The 13,848-nt window shown below is 37.5% G+C and overlaps 1 protein-coding gene across 1 annotated transcript in view; it reads left to right on the forward strand.

The window, feature by feature from the left end:
• The window catches only part of LOC130158820 (connector enhancer of kinase suppressor of ras 2-like), a 206,570-nt gene that overhangs the window by 164,882 nt on the left and 27,840 nt on the right, over nt 1–13,848 (forward strand). Inside the window, exons 15-16 of the mRNA XM_056359880.1 lie at nt 1,592–1,626; nt 11,425–11,473. Of these exons, the coding sequence (XP_056215855.1) occupies nt 1,592–1,626; nt 11,425–11,473 (84 nt within the window). The remainder of the gene's footprint in view (nt 1–1,591; nt 1,627–11,424; nt 11,474–13,848) is intronic.

The raw sequence follows: 13,848 nt of genomic DNA on the forward strand, positions 1-13,848 counted from the left end.
GTTTTGCCATGACACATGCTCTGGCTTCAGTGTGGATTAAATGTGGCAATGTTCTATTCAAAACATAAAGATGTCATGGAATGTAGCAGTTGCAAAATCAGGAAGAGTGCTTACCATCTTTAATTTTCAGCCCTATGATCATTACAGTGATCATTATGAGTTTTTGTGTACTGATTTAGTGATCCACATTTGATTTTATAGGCTGTTGGTACCTTCATAGACTTGATAGTTTGGAAATAAATCTTCACCATCAATAATTCTACTGTAAGTTCACCATGTTCCTGCGTCAGGGTGATTCTCCTTTGGCTATGAGGAATGCTTTGGATAAAAGAAATGCTTAAGAGAAAAGAAGAAAAAGTAGTCATGTTAGATCTATATGGTCCTGCTGTGAGGAAAATGTCTTTCTGATCTCAGGTTAGATACCTGATCTTACTAGATGCAAGCAGGTGATGAACAAGACTCCTGAGATATTTTAATAATACTGGGTATCATCAGTACCCTCCAAATTTATTAGTTATTACTAGGGCAACTTGATCATGTAAGCTCTTTTTTTCCTTGCTTCAAGTGGCAAATCATTACCTATAGTAGAAATAGCATGGTAAAAGATAAATGATTCTGTATATGGATATACTGGGAGATATGTGAAGGAGGGAGGTGGCAAGTTGTGGCCGAACATTTTAAAGATGTGTTAGAAATGCATGCTGTTAGAATATACTGTGTTATAGCCCATGTGGTTAAACAGGCCCAGCAGACTTCCTGTCATTTACACGTTTAATATGCATTTCAGTTTTGTAACTGTTCTCTGAAGTCACATGTGATGAAGGATCTTACTGTATGCCCAAAGTAGTGGTATTAAAACATAAACATTATACCTAAAAAAAAAATCTGTTCCCTACTTGGCTATGCAGAAAGCATATACTCCAAAGATTTTTCAAGTGCAGATTTCAGCACTTATAAACCAATACACACTGATTTTAAAACATATATTTTTGTAATTTCAGGGTGAGAAAGTGTTTGTTAGCTGTGGGAAAACTACTCCATCATAAAGCTTAAAGTAACAAAACCAGTCTGAAGAGTTTCTTTTTAATTCTGAATCACTTACTACTAAAAGACATGTTTGTTTCCAAACCTCAGAGGAATAACCAGTATAGTAAATCGGGTTATGTAAAGTAATGTAAGAATGCTTTTCAAGAAAGTTTTGGTGACAGTTCCTTCTTCTGAAATTCTGTATTCTATATCATAATATTTGTCCTTTACACTTAAACTGCCTTTCAAATATTAACATTTTTGCAGACATTGACATTCTAACAAATTTTTAGCTCCCCTCTTATTTTAGAGATCTTTGATCACAATTATACAGCAGCTGAAACTCTAAGTGCAGATGCAAGTTGCTTTGAACATGATCTTCATTCTGAAATAACATTTAGTTAGAAATTGAAATATATTTTCCATTTCCTTTTCCTTAGAGTTACAGAATGACTACTGTGGTTTACCTCTGTGACTGCTTTTGCTGCAGATATCACTATGTTCAGTGTACCAAAGAAGTATCGTCTGTAGTTTGTGCTTAATACTATTTATTTTTCCTCTACAGAGAGCAGGGGACACAGTCAGTGGAGATACTGAAAGGTAATTACTTTTGTTATTCTGTATTTAAATATATACATCATCTATCTATTAATTATATTTAGTTGTTTATCTTTAGAAATTTAGTTGAAGTATTTGAGGAATAAATTTCCAGGGTTTAGTGATAGTAGCATTAATATAATTTGGTAAATCCTAACTTTCATTTCCTAACGTCAAATAAACATCTAGTTTACAAAGGTTGAAAAAATAATTTAGATGTAAGTTTATTAAAGATTACTACGGGAAAAAAATTAAACTACAACAAACTAGTAGATGTTTTCCCCCTTTTTGGTTTTTACTCTTTAGATTTAGTATTTCAGAATCACTATGAAGGTGAAAAGCATAATGCGTGTCTAGCATGATTATTTAGAAATAACAGGCAGAAGTTTTCAATGAACATCTACATGCTAATTCAGTCTATACAAAAATTACTGTTTATATTTGTAACTCATCTTTGATAAATACTAAGAATGAGGACTTCAGTTTGTCCTTTATGTTTGAATTTAATCAATTAATACTAATGAATAAAACAGTGATTTTTGCCTTTTTTTTTCTTTGCAGTTTATCTGATGATGTATGTTCATATTTTAGTTGCATCCAATAAGTCATATTAAAAGAATAAGTTTGAAATAACAGACACGGGTACCATAGTATAGTACAATTAAGCTTAATTGGAATCTTTTAATATGGATAATTATTCTTTTTCACATTTTTTCATCCTGTTTATGGCCTAAACCTGTTTAAGAAGCTAAACCATGAACTGAATATAAAATAATGAATTACATTTAGACTGCTTTCATCAATCTAAAGGATTTACAATTGGTGATGATTTTCTTCAGTGGTATAAATAACACTACATTACAGCTAGAAGTCTGAGGTACAAAAATATTAGTTGCTAGTCACCAAACACAAGTCACCTCGTGCCTGATTTCTCAGAATTGTCAGCATTTTCACCTCTTTATATGTGTAGTAAACATGGCAGTTCATTTCAAAGGCAGTTAGAAAAGTAAAAATTTATTGGATGTTTCCCCACTTGTAGGGTGCTGTGTGTGTTTAAAATGGTGTTCAACTAAACTGCGTAGCACTTTCATCACAGATGAAAGTGAGGTAAAGAAGGAGTTCAAAAGACTTTTTCTGGAGTAAAATTCTACTCTAATCTCATTAAAGACAGTCCTGTCTCTCCATTGCTGCCACTGTAGTAGTCCGTTACCTCATCATACATTACCTCAGTGAAATGTAGATTTTCATTTTTAGAATAAATTAAATATAGTCCTGCTTAGTATTTTGTTCCAATTCAGAGCCAAAGCAGCACCCATCTTGTATGAGGCAGGGGCTACATAGCAGGAAAAGATGTGTCATTCTCAGACTTTTTTGAAGTAACAATTGGATTTCACCTTTTGCCCTTAACTCTTATGGTGGTGAAAAACAGTTTTCAGAACATACTGTTTTCTGCAAATCTTACATATTTAGTTTTTACTTAGTCTTCCAACTCTTTCACAACATGTGCTGTTGTCCTGTTCTTCCCTCATACTTCTTTCTCCTTACTTTCCGTCACTCTCTTTTCTCACCCTTCATTCCAGTACAGCTGCCCCTTCTCTCAGGTCCTTCCTACCCGACTTTCTGCAAGAGAAAGAAATCGCAGACCCCTTCCAAAAAAAAAAGCCATACGTCTCACCCCTTTTTTGTCTTCCTTCTCCACACCCATGATTTCTTGCAGCCACAAGGAAGAGTTATAAAGGATTTTTATTCTTCATAAAGCAAAGCATGCCTAATTATTCTGAGTGGATTGCACTTGCTCAGTTTGGCAGGGACATTACAATCCAGATGGAACATCCTTGGTGGACAGGACACAAGTCTCCGCTGGACATCTGCCAAGAGCTATTTTCCAGGGACATATGACTCGATGAAATTTTGGCAAACTTTCATAGCAAAAACCTATTGTTTAATTTTTTTTATAGTATGACTCTCCGTCTTTTAATCCTTCTCCCACTCATTTTAATTTCAGGTCCAAAAGATGAACATATTATGTCTTTCCAGTATGTTGAAAAATTTTTTAAAATAGGCAGAGTTGTATCTTCTTGCTCCTAATAACTTTTGTTCAAGTGGTGTAAACAGTTCAAACCAAAATAGAAATGTTTCTTATATTTATCCCTTATAGTTAGGTTTGGGGGAGCAGAAAACAAACTGTGTGGATAGAATCACATATTTGGATGAAATAGCATTATCTTCATTAACTGTACAGTCGCCTATCAAGTTCCTGTGATGTGATTGCATCCTTTGTTTAAAAACAGAAAAAAAGCCAAAAGTCAGAAGGAAGTTGTTTCTTGCATGTAGTAGAATGCACTGCAGACTGCAGGGAGTATGTATTGAAAACACTAGCAGTGATGTGAGAAATATGAGACTACAAAATGTTACTATGAATATCTAGCTTTTCAAACTCATTAAATGAGTAGATGCAAAGCAAGTCTAGCAGCTTTCTTTTTAGTATTGAGCAAAGTAAAAGTTAGGTATTTCTGCATTACATCGCTGGTTCCTTCCAGACTTTTGGCACATCTACATCACATATTTGGTCCAGCACTAGGCACAGGGCTGGGCTTCCACCATCAAGGCAAAGCTCCCCCACGTTAGAAGTCCATTCACACATCAAACTCTGGCCCTGCCTGAGAGAGAATGCAGAAAAATCTGAGCCCTACTTTTAAGCAGCCTTTTGGCTAGAAAAGTAGGGCAGCCACAGGCAAGTTGCGACTCTTCATTTCTGAGCAGGTGTCATTATTTAGGAAATTACACTCTGCAATTGGAGGTGGAATTACTAAATGTGTGAGCATTCTGATGTTTTAGGAAGACAAGTTAAACTAAATGCTTCCTGAAGAAGTATCCAATTTGTCTTCCTTTTCACAGGAAGCAGTTTACCCTGTTTAGGAAGGGGTAATGGGCATCTAACATGTAGTCTCTGCTGCAGCTTTTATGAAAACATCTCATTATGCTTAGCAGGGTTCATTGTGTTCTTTGATCTTCATTTTACTTTATGAGAATCTTTTTCTAGTAATAAGAAACCTTGGCATCTGTGGATTCTAGACATGCATGCGTAATGTAACCATGACATCACTATGGAGACCTTGGGTGTAAAGATCTTACTCTGCTTAGCTAACCAGGCCTGCAAGGGAAAGAGAAGGCAGTAAAGAATTGTATCATTCATGCATCGCACAACTGCTAGTTGAATAAACAGGTTTTAGGAATATTTGCACTTAGTTTCCATGTGAAAATGCTGCTCACATTCTTTTTCATAACACATTTTGTCTCAGCAAATATTAATGCTTAAAAATTATTTTAATCATGTCCACAGCAGCATGGTTTGGAAGTTACTTTTTTAGTTGTGGTTAATGCTGGAGAACTAAGAAGAGATAAATATTTTGCAAATAACTTTTAGTCTTGATATTGTTTTGTCAACTTTACATGTACAGATACACCTGTATTGCAGTGACTGCAGAACCGTACAGATGCATCTGAGCTAACCTGCTGTTCACTGAAGTATTAAGTAATAGACTGTAGCATAAGCCAGTAGCTGAGCCAGCATGGAATGGAGAAGGGATTTGAAATCTGACTACAAAATACTCAATAATTAATTTGCAGTGAGAAGTTACTTGTTGTGACAGGAATAAGTTACATAAGCTATGGAGGTTCTAATAACCTAAACATAAATCATGAATCTAGGCAAGGTGATTAAAAATGCATTCCTGTGACCTGGTAGATAAACCCAAATTGCTGCATATTTGTTCTTGTGAACCAGCTATAAGGAAATTTCACATGGTACCTACAATACTTTTCTGTACAAATGTACTTTCTAGTATGCTGATTTTTTTTTTTATTTTTGCTCATTGATCATGGTGGCCTTAACCCTGAGCTGCAAGGGGATTACACTTGAAGTATTTCACAATGTGAGACATGAAGCTTGAAGAGAGCTTTACACACCCCTTGCATCTAGAAATTTACATGTCCCAAGTATCTACCAATTTAAAAAAAGCGGGATGATAGGTGCCATTTTCTAGTTGTTTGTAGCTGCTGTGGATCAGTACAGTTGTTGCTCAAGCTCTCTGTGTTTCAGATCACCATGTGTTTCTACGTGTTCAGGTGGCAGCAGGGACTATCAGTCTATTTTCAAATACAGACTTTGCTGTTGTCCATAATGTTTAAGAAACAGCTTTGAAATTACTCTTGATCATCTGTGCTGTGTACTTGAGCTCCTACATTTATGTAACCTTTATGAAATAGGAGCCATCCTATAGAGGACTAGCAAGAAAAGCTCTCAAAATAGTCTGTTTATGGACCGTGCATCAACCTGCACATTCCATATAAGTTCCAGTCAGAATGCGCAGAGCATGTTGTACCATGACAGAACATGAAATACACTGCCTAGTAATTTATACCCAGTTACACTCTGTTCCAGGAGTAAATTCTGGCAAACAGTCATCTTATTTTACCTATTAGAAACTTTTATAGCTTGAAAAATTATTGCAAATTGGAGTAGTCAAAAGATAAGTTCAGATTGCTCTGTTTGGTCAAATAAATGAATACAAATCAAAGAAATTATTAGTGCCTAAAATTGTTTCATCAATGCTAAATATATATTAGCAGTTTGTTATAACTAGAATAATTTTATATTTTAATTATATTCTAGTTTATAATCCTATCCATTACTGCCAGAGTAGGAGCTTAAAAAAAGTCAACAATACAGATTGTAACTATTACCAATGATGAGGTGAAAGGTAAGTAACACTCAAAGTAATTATTCTTGTTTCTAGACTATATTCATTCATTGGGATTTATTATCTGTATCCTGTCATCAGCCAAAATAATACCAATCTAAGCAGATAAATCAGTTTGTTCTGATACAATTATAACTTTCATTTAGTGATAGATTTAATGACCCTGAAGGTAATAGAAAGAGAATTGGGATGTTATAATTAAGAGCACTGATAATGTGTAAGAGCCATTTTATTTTATCTTCTTTCTGAGCATTGCTTATGTGATGAAGGGATGTTTAATTTGTAAGCCCCTGGTTTAAATCAGTCCTTGTTTTCAGTAAATATTCTATAATTTTTACAAGCTAAAGCACTATTACTTACTACAGTTTATGGGACAATTAAAGGTGTATTGTTATCTTTCTATGGCAGAAAATGAAAACATGTTCCTCAAAAGGAAAAGAGGAATGAATGTCAACATGGAGGTGGCATTCACAGTTGCACTTGCTTACTGATACTTGTTTTGTGAAGAAATAACAAGTCACTTCTGTTCACTATAAAAGGAATTTTTGTATGAGCAGAAAGTGCATGATACTTGGAATTCTGGTGAAGTTCTTAAATGGATATAACTGCTCTGATAGCAAAAGTGCAGAGAGATATGTGCAGCAGAAGTGTTGATTTTGCATGTTCAGTATTTGGTAGGTGACAGTTCTTAGCACTGATTAAATCTTTACTTCCTGATTGTTACAGCTTTTACTAAATAGGTTAAACTGAGATATAGTGCTTCTGCTATCTGTCATTCTAATTTTCCATTCTAATTTGTTTTCTAGAGATTCATTATTGCTGTTTTCTAATCATATGACACTGTTCTTCATTTGAAATCCTCGTTACAAATCTAATCGCTAGGCTTGTACTTCATTTGCATGTCCTTTAAAATGCGAGTTGGAAGTTACCACACCTACTCGAGACCTTTAAATTCTCATATTTTTCTTCCACCTAGTCAAAGTAATTTCCATCTCTTTTTTTAAGCTCATTCTTGTTAACCTTTCTACTTTAGCTCTCTGCTCAGCAACGTCATTCTGACTGAATACTTCAGCCAATATATATCTAGCACTAAAACCAGATTTAGAGTGCAGTTAACTTTGACCTGTGCTTTCTTCTTAGTACCTCTATTTCTATAATTCTTCCCTTTTTTATATTTGTTTCAGTTTGCTTACAACATACAATTTAGTCAAAGTTCTGAAGAATAGATAAGGAAGGAGGCAAGGCTTTTATGCATAGAAATTTCAATATATGCCATACAGCTAGGCGGAGCATATCAAAACTCAGAATAGACAATGCTATCTGTCAAATAGGAATACCTTAGAAATACATTTGAGGAAAACTGTAGGATAGAGTAAGTGTTTTTGAATGAACTTTATTACAAAATCAAATTTCATTTAAAGTTTTGAAGTTACTGGGTTAGTATTTTGCCTTTTTTTTTGGTCATATTATGCACTGAATGTTTCTGCAAACATCCTGAAATAATTGTTGTTGTTGTTGTTGTTGTTGTTGTTTTTAATTCGTATAAGTGATGGGTCTTCCTTTTTCTAATTTCCACAGTTTCATTTCAAAAACAGTATTATACGTGAACAAGAAAACAAACATTTAGTAGAAAATCAACTGGTCTGAGAAATATCAATCCAGGCCATTATAACTGTATCACTGCACATGCCTCCCCACTGCCCACCGCCCCCCACCCCCCACCCCTTCTTTTCCCTTTCACTTCTGTAACAACTGTTTTCCTAGAAAGAAAGGTGAGGAATAACTCAACCGATTATGATACAGAGTATTTCAACCAGAACAGACAACATACTAGTGTTCCTCGGTGTCTAAATTAATTGGTTCTGTCACTTTCACACAGATAATTTACTTGTCTAAAGAGAAGAAAATATCTCTACTTCTTCTTCCATGAACTGCAGATCTGAATATCTGAGGAATAATTAGATTCGGGAAGGAGCATTTGATAGACATAAAATCTTTTAAAAACCAAACAAACAAACTCCCTGCAGACTGTTAAAAACTGTTCCCAAATAAAAAAGTTAAGCTCATTGTACATTAGAATATCTATTCCTGACCTTTCATAAGACACCAGTTTTTGAAGGGCTTTCAAAAGCTTGATTGTAGACTTCTATAACTTTATAACATTTTTGCTGGTAAGAGTCTGTGATTACTGTAAGGAGACGCACTGTTGTGTCTGCATGGAAGCCAACAAAACTTAACTGAGGACTTTGTAGATAAAAACAGAAATGTATTATTCATATTGTATATTGGCTAAGAGAATGAATGGAAGCATTGAAACTGACACTTTCCAGATGGGTCAAAGCTGTGATTAAAGAAATAGACCAGAAATGAGGGGGGGAAATGCCCAGCAGGATTGAAGTGCATTTATGGCATTCTTATGGGCAGGCAGAAATGGAGCATTAATGACAAAATCTGCCTTGCAGCAGTTTGGGCATCTGTCCATTCCTTTACCAAATGTTGTAAGCTGAACTTTTTTGGTATTCAGTTGTTTCTTTCAATCCTTGTAATCTACAGACAGCTCATACCTTCCAAGTCTCGCCTATTAGCTTTTATGATTTTAATTTTAATGTTATGCATCCTTTCTTCTCACTGCAGCCTGGAAATTTCCTTTGACTCAGGACTGATAGATGCTTTTAACTGACAATGCAGTAGTTGTTTCTACTGGTAAATTTGATTTTTCCTAACAATGGAAATCATCAAATAAGAAAATGCAACTTCGTGACTTGCTGACTTAAGACAGAATTATCACAGAAACATAGAATCTTTTAGGCTGGAGAAGACCTTTAAGATCATCCAGTCCAACTTTTAACACAGCACTGAACCGTGTCCCCAAGCACCGCGCCCGCGGGGGTTTTGAGCCCCCCCCGGGGACGGTGCCAGCACCGGGTCCCTGGGCAGCCTGTCCCCCTGCCCGGCCACCCTTTCCGCGAAGGAATTTCTCCTGAGATCCCCCCTGACCCTCCCCTGGCACAGCCTGGGGCCGTTCCCTCTTGTCCTGTCGCTGGTTCCCTGGGGGAAGAGACCGACCCCCCGGCTCCAGCCCCCTCAGGCAGCCGCAGAGCGATGGGGCCCCCCCGAGCCCCGTTTCTCCAGGCTGAGCCCCCCCAGCCCCCCCAGCCGGTGCCGCAGCCCCTTCCCCAGCTCCGTGCCCGTCCCTGGACACGCTGCAGCCCCTCAGGGTCTGTCCTGTAGCGGGGGCCCAGCCCTGAACCCCGCGTTCGCGGGGCCCCCCCAGTGCCGGGCGCAGGGGACGGGCGCTGCGCCGCTGCCGCTGGCCACGCCGGTGCTGGCACAAGCCGGGATGCCGGTGGCCGCCGTGGCCGCCCGGGCACGCTGCCGGCTCATGTTCAGCCAGTTGTTGACCAGCAGCCCCAGTTCTGTCCCACCAGGCAGCCCCCCACCAGCTGCTCTTCCCCCAGCCCCAGCATTCCATGGGGCTGCTGCCCAGGGCAGGGCCGGCACCGAGCCTTGTGGAGCCTCACGCAAGTGGCCTCGGCCCCTGGGCCAGGCCAGCCCCCCCTGCAGAGCCCGCCAGCCCCCACAGATCGGCGCTGCCCCCCGACTTGGTGTCCTCTGCAAAGTCACTGAGGGGGCGCTCCGTCCCCACGCCCAGGTCATTGATAAAGACCTTGAACAGAACTGGCCCCAGCACGGAGCCCTGGGGAGCGCCACCTGTGACCAGCCACCAGTGGGACGTAATTCCATTCACCACCGCTCCCTGCCCCGGTCGCCCGGCCAGTGTCTTACCGAGCAAAGGGTAATTCTCCAGGAGAACGCTGTGAGAAATAATGTCAAAACCTTTACTTAGGTCCTTTCCCTCACCCACTAGGAGGGTCACCTTGTCATAGAAGATCAGGTTCATCAAGCAGGACCTGCCTTCCCTACACCTGTGCTGGCTGGGCCTGGTACTCCGGCACGTGCCATGGGATAGCAAATGTACTGTTGCGTTCCTTGTTTGCCAGCCAAAAGATACCGTTAGGATATCGGTGCCACAAAAATACTAGTATTTTTCTGATGATCTAAATTTTTTAGTTAAATGCTGAATAGCGGTGATCTTTAGGAATGTCCTGGTTTTAAGTGCTTCCGCTATGGAGGAGGTAGTGGGGAAAGAACAGAACAAAAGAAGATGTCAGACTTTCTCTGTGCCTGGGAAACATAACTGACAGTCTTGTCAGATTTGGCCTGATAGTTACATACTTATTAATGTCATATATAATGTTTATACACATGCTTACATATTGTTAAATTTAAGATATTCAAAAAGTAAATCAAAGGAAAACACACACTAAGCAATTTGAAGAGCTTTCAAATTTTTATTTGGTTCTGTAATGACATGGGAAAGAACCAACTTTGCAAAATATGGAACAGATATAAGTCTGTCCTAAAGGTCAGAATATCACTTCAAACAGGTATCTGTAAGGTGCTACATTTTAAAAATGCAAGTTGCTCTTAAAACAAACCTGCTAAATTATTTATTTTTATTTATACATTTTTCTTGCTTAAAAATATTTATTCTTTTTCATTTTAGTCTGGACACTAGGAATACACTATACTTGTGTTAAATGTTGTTGATGCTCAAAGAAATGCACAAATAAGAGTCAGCCCTGCAAGAAAGAGCCAATGTTTTATATGTCTTAAGACTATAGACCCTAGGAGGGAGGAATTATGTTGGTTGCTTTTGAATATTAGCTGATCAGGGTTAAGTATTTTTAAACCAGGGATTGAATCAGAAACATATATTCTCAGATGATTTATATGTTAAGTCAGAATATTAAGAATGGTTTTGTGTTTCTTAACATTAGCACTTTCCGTTGAAAACAATAGTTAAATTTGTAAAGAGCTTCCCATTTTAAGTGCTGTATTTTAAATAACTTGTAACATAATTGCATCTGTAAGCATACATTTGGAAATGTATAGAGAATGAGTGTATATGCACTACTTACTCAGATTTTATTTTTTTTCTGTAGTTATTTGACATCTTTCTTCTTCTCTGTCCTAGATATGTAAGTTCTGCCATTGACCATCAAGGAAGCACATCCATGAGGAAGGTAATGATTTATAAATGTACTCTGAAAAAAACAAAATATCTCTAACAGTTCAATTCACTGTTGTATTTTTAAAATATATTAAAAGTATCATAAACCTTGAAATTTGTCTATATTATAAAACATATGAAAATAAAAACCTTGGAATAATTTCATATTCAGAAAATTGACTACTGCAACCACAGCAGTTCAGTGTGTACGCAGTACTTTTAGTTAAGTTTAGTAGGCACCTTAGTATGTGTTACTAGTTTTGGGAGGAGAATCATAAAAAATGTCTAGCTTGGAAGGGACTCTGGAGGGAAGGTTGCCATAAAGGTAAAGAAAATTTTTTAAACTCTTAAAATATTTAAATAGTATGACTACTATGATAGGGAGAGATGGGATTAAAATTTTTGAAGATTTTTGTGATATCAGTTTTGAAGGTCTTCAATGGAAAATATCTAGAAATTAATTTGCTATATAGTATTTTGCAAATATTTCCTAAGAAGGACAAACAGAACCTTCATTTACAGAATGCTTATTTCTTCATTCTTAGCACTTTCTTCACTAAGTAGGTGCTAAGTAACTTTTGAAGATTGCCAGATGTCATTCTGCCTTCCTAATATTTACAAAGTGAGGCTGAAGACCAGTGGCAATAGTGGAAGATGTACAGCTAAATTTTCACAGTTTGTGAAAACCTGCAGTTGTGTTTATTGATACGCTGTCCTATCTGCCCATCCCTGCCTTGCCTGCTGCCTCCACTGGAAAACAGTTGGACCTGTGGCTGTTCCCCGGCATCCTGGTCCTGCAAATCCTCTAATATGCATAATCTCCATGATTTGTGTACTTTGCTAGTGAATGCACTGATGGCTGGGTTTGGAACTTGTTAATGGTTTTCCTTAAAAGCTCCAAAGGTTCAAAACAGCAGAGGTACATGTAAGCAGTTTTGCATTGATAGGCTTGGTTCCCTTCATCCTGACAGGTAACGGAATCTTTAGTCTCCAGGGCATTTTTTAAACATAGCATAACTTCATTTGGTGATTCTGTAACAGCACTCCTACTACTACACTATGATTATGTTGAAGTCTTATTAATTTAGCCTCATGTAGCACAGATTCGATTCTATGACCTTTTTATTTTATTTTTTTTCCCCATGGTGTGCTTCTCTTTGGGTTGGGGTGGAAGGGCGTGCATTTCGTTAAAATTCTACTTTGTGTTGTGGTTTTGAGACGAGAACTTAAATGCTGACAACCACAGTATGTTCTCACATCATCTGTTTCCCATAGCAACACAGTCCTTTTAAAGTTGCAGGTTCTGTTTTCTTACAGTGTTTACCACAAAGTTAATTATATAGTTCCTTTATGTCTCATAATATGAAGCTTGAATTTTACGTTAGCAGTGCTAATTAAGTACTGATTCCCAAGGTACTGCAAACCTTTCACTTTTTCTAGTTCTCTTGCTTTTGAATACGTTGCATGAGTTCATAAACAAAACACAGTAAGACCAATTATCTTACGTTTTGAGGAGCTAATATTTTCAGCTCTCCTTGATTTGTTGTGCTTGTATTTAATTATTTAAAGAACTTTTATATTGAATGATGCATACCAGTTTCTGGTGAGTGTCCTAATGTGTATATCCTCCAGTTTTTCCATTTTTCTTGCAGTTCTTTAATCACATGAAAACTGTAATTTAATTATAGCGGTTTATTCCATCACTATATTTTTTTATGCTAAATTATTGACAAATCTAGTGATTTCTTTTTCAGAAAGAGATACCTGCTCTGTCCTAATGCATTTTTATGCAGAAAGAGAAACACCAAACAGGTTGTTTCTGTCACAGTCACCACAGATCTCCAGTTGGCCCCATGTGACTGTCTGATACAGCTGCTGTGGCATGCAATACATCAATAAAACCCCAATGTTGCTGTGCATCTTTAATACTTTCTTATAGACTTAGTTTTCTTTTTTCATTTTCTGACTGTTTTTTACTACATATCCTGTAGCACAGGAGTAAGCATTAATCTTTGTCTTCCCTAGTGCTCAAAACAGAGACAGATTTACAGCTATCAAGTTAAATGGAGAATATGTACTGTCTTATGGTGATATGATGCATATACACTTACAGAGCTTGTCACCTGTCAGAATTACAATATTTTTGTGAAGCATTCATATACTGTGTCTGACTGGGAGAACAGCCTGAGATAAACAGAACACAGAAAGCTGGTGTTCTCTGAGCCAGCTCTCAGGAACCAAGAATTGCCGATTTCTGCAAGTCACTAGAAAACGTTCCTGCTGTTTGACACTGTAACTGGCTACATTGCAGAAGGGTTACAAATTGGTCCGTGCACGTGCAAAACAGCTCCTCCCTCCTCCGCTTTTATTTAAGATAAAACTTTGTCT

The sequence above is a fragment of the Falco biarmicus genome, chromosome 14 (genome assembly GCF_023638135.1).
Source record: "Falco biarmicus isolate bFalBia1 chromosome 14, bFalBia1.pri, whole genome shotgun sequence".
NCBI classification, from domain to species: Eukaryota; Metazoa; Chordata; class Aves; order Falconiformes; family Falconidae; genus Falco; species Falco biarmicus.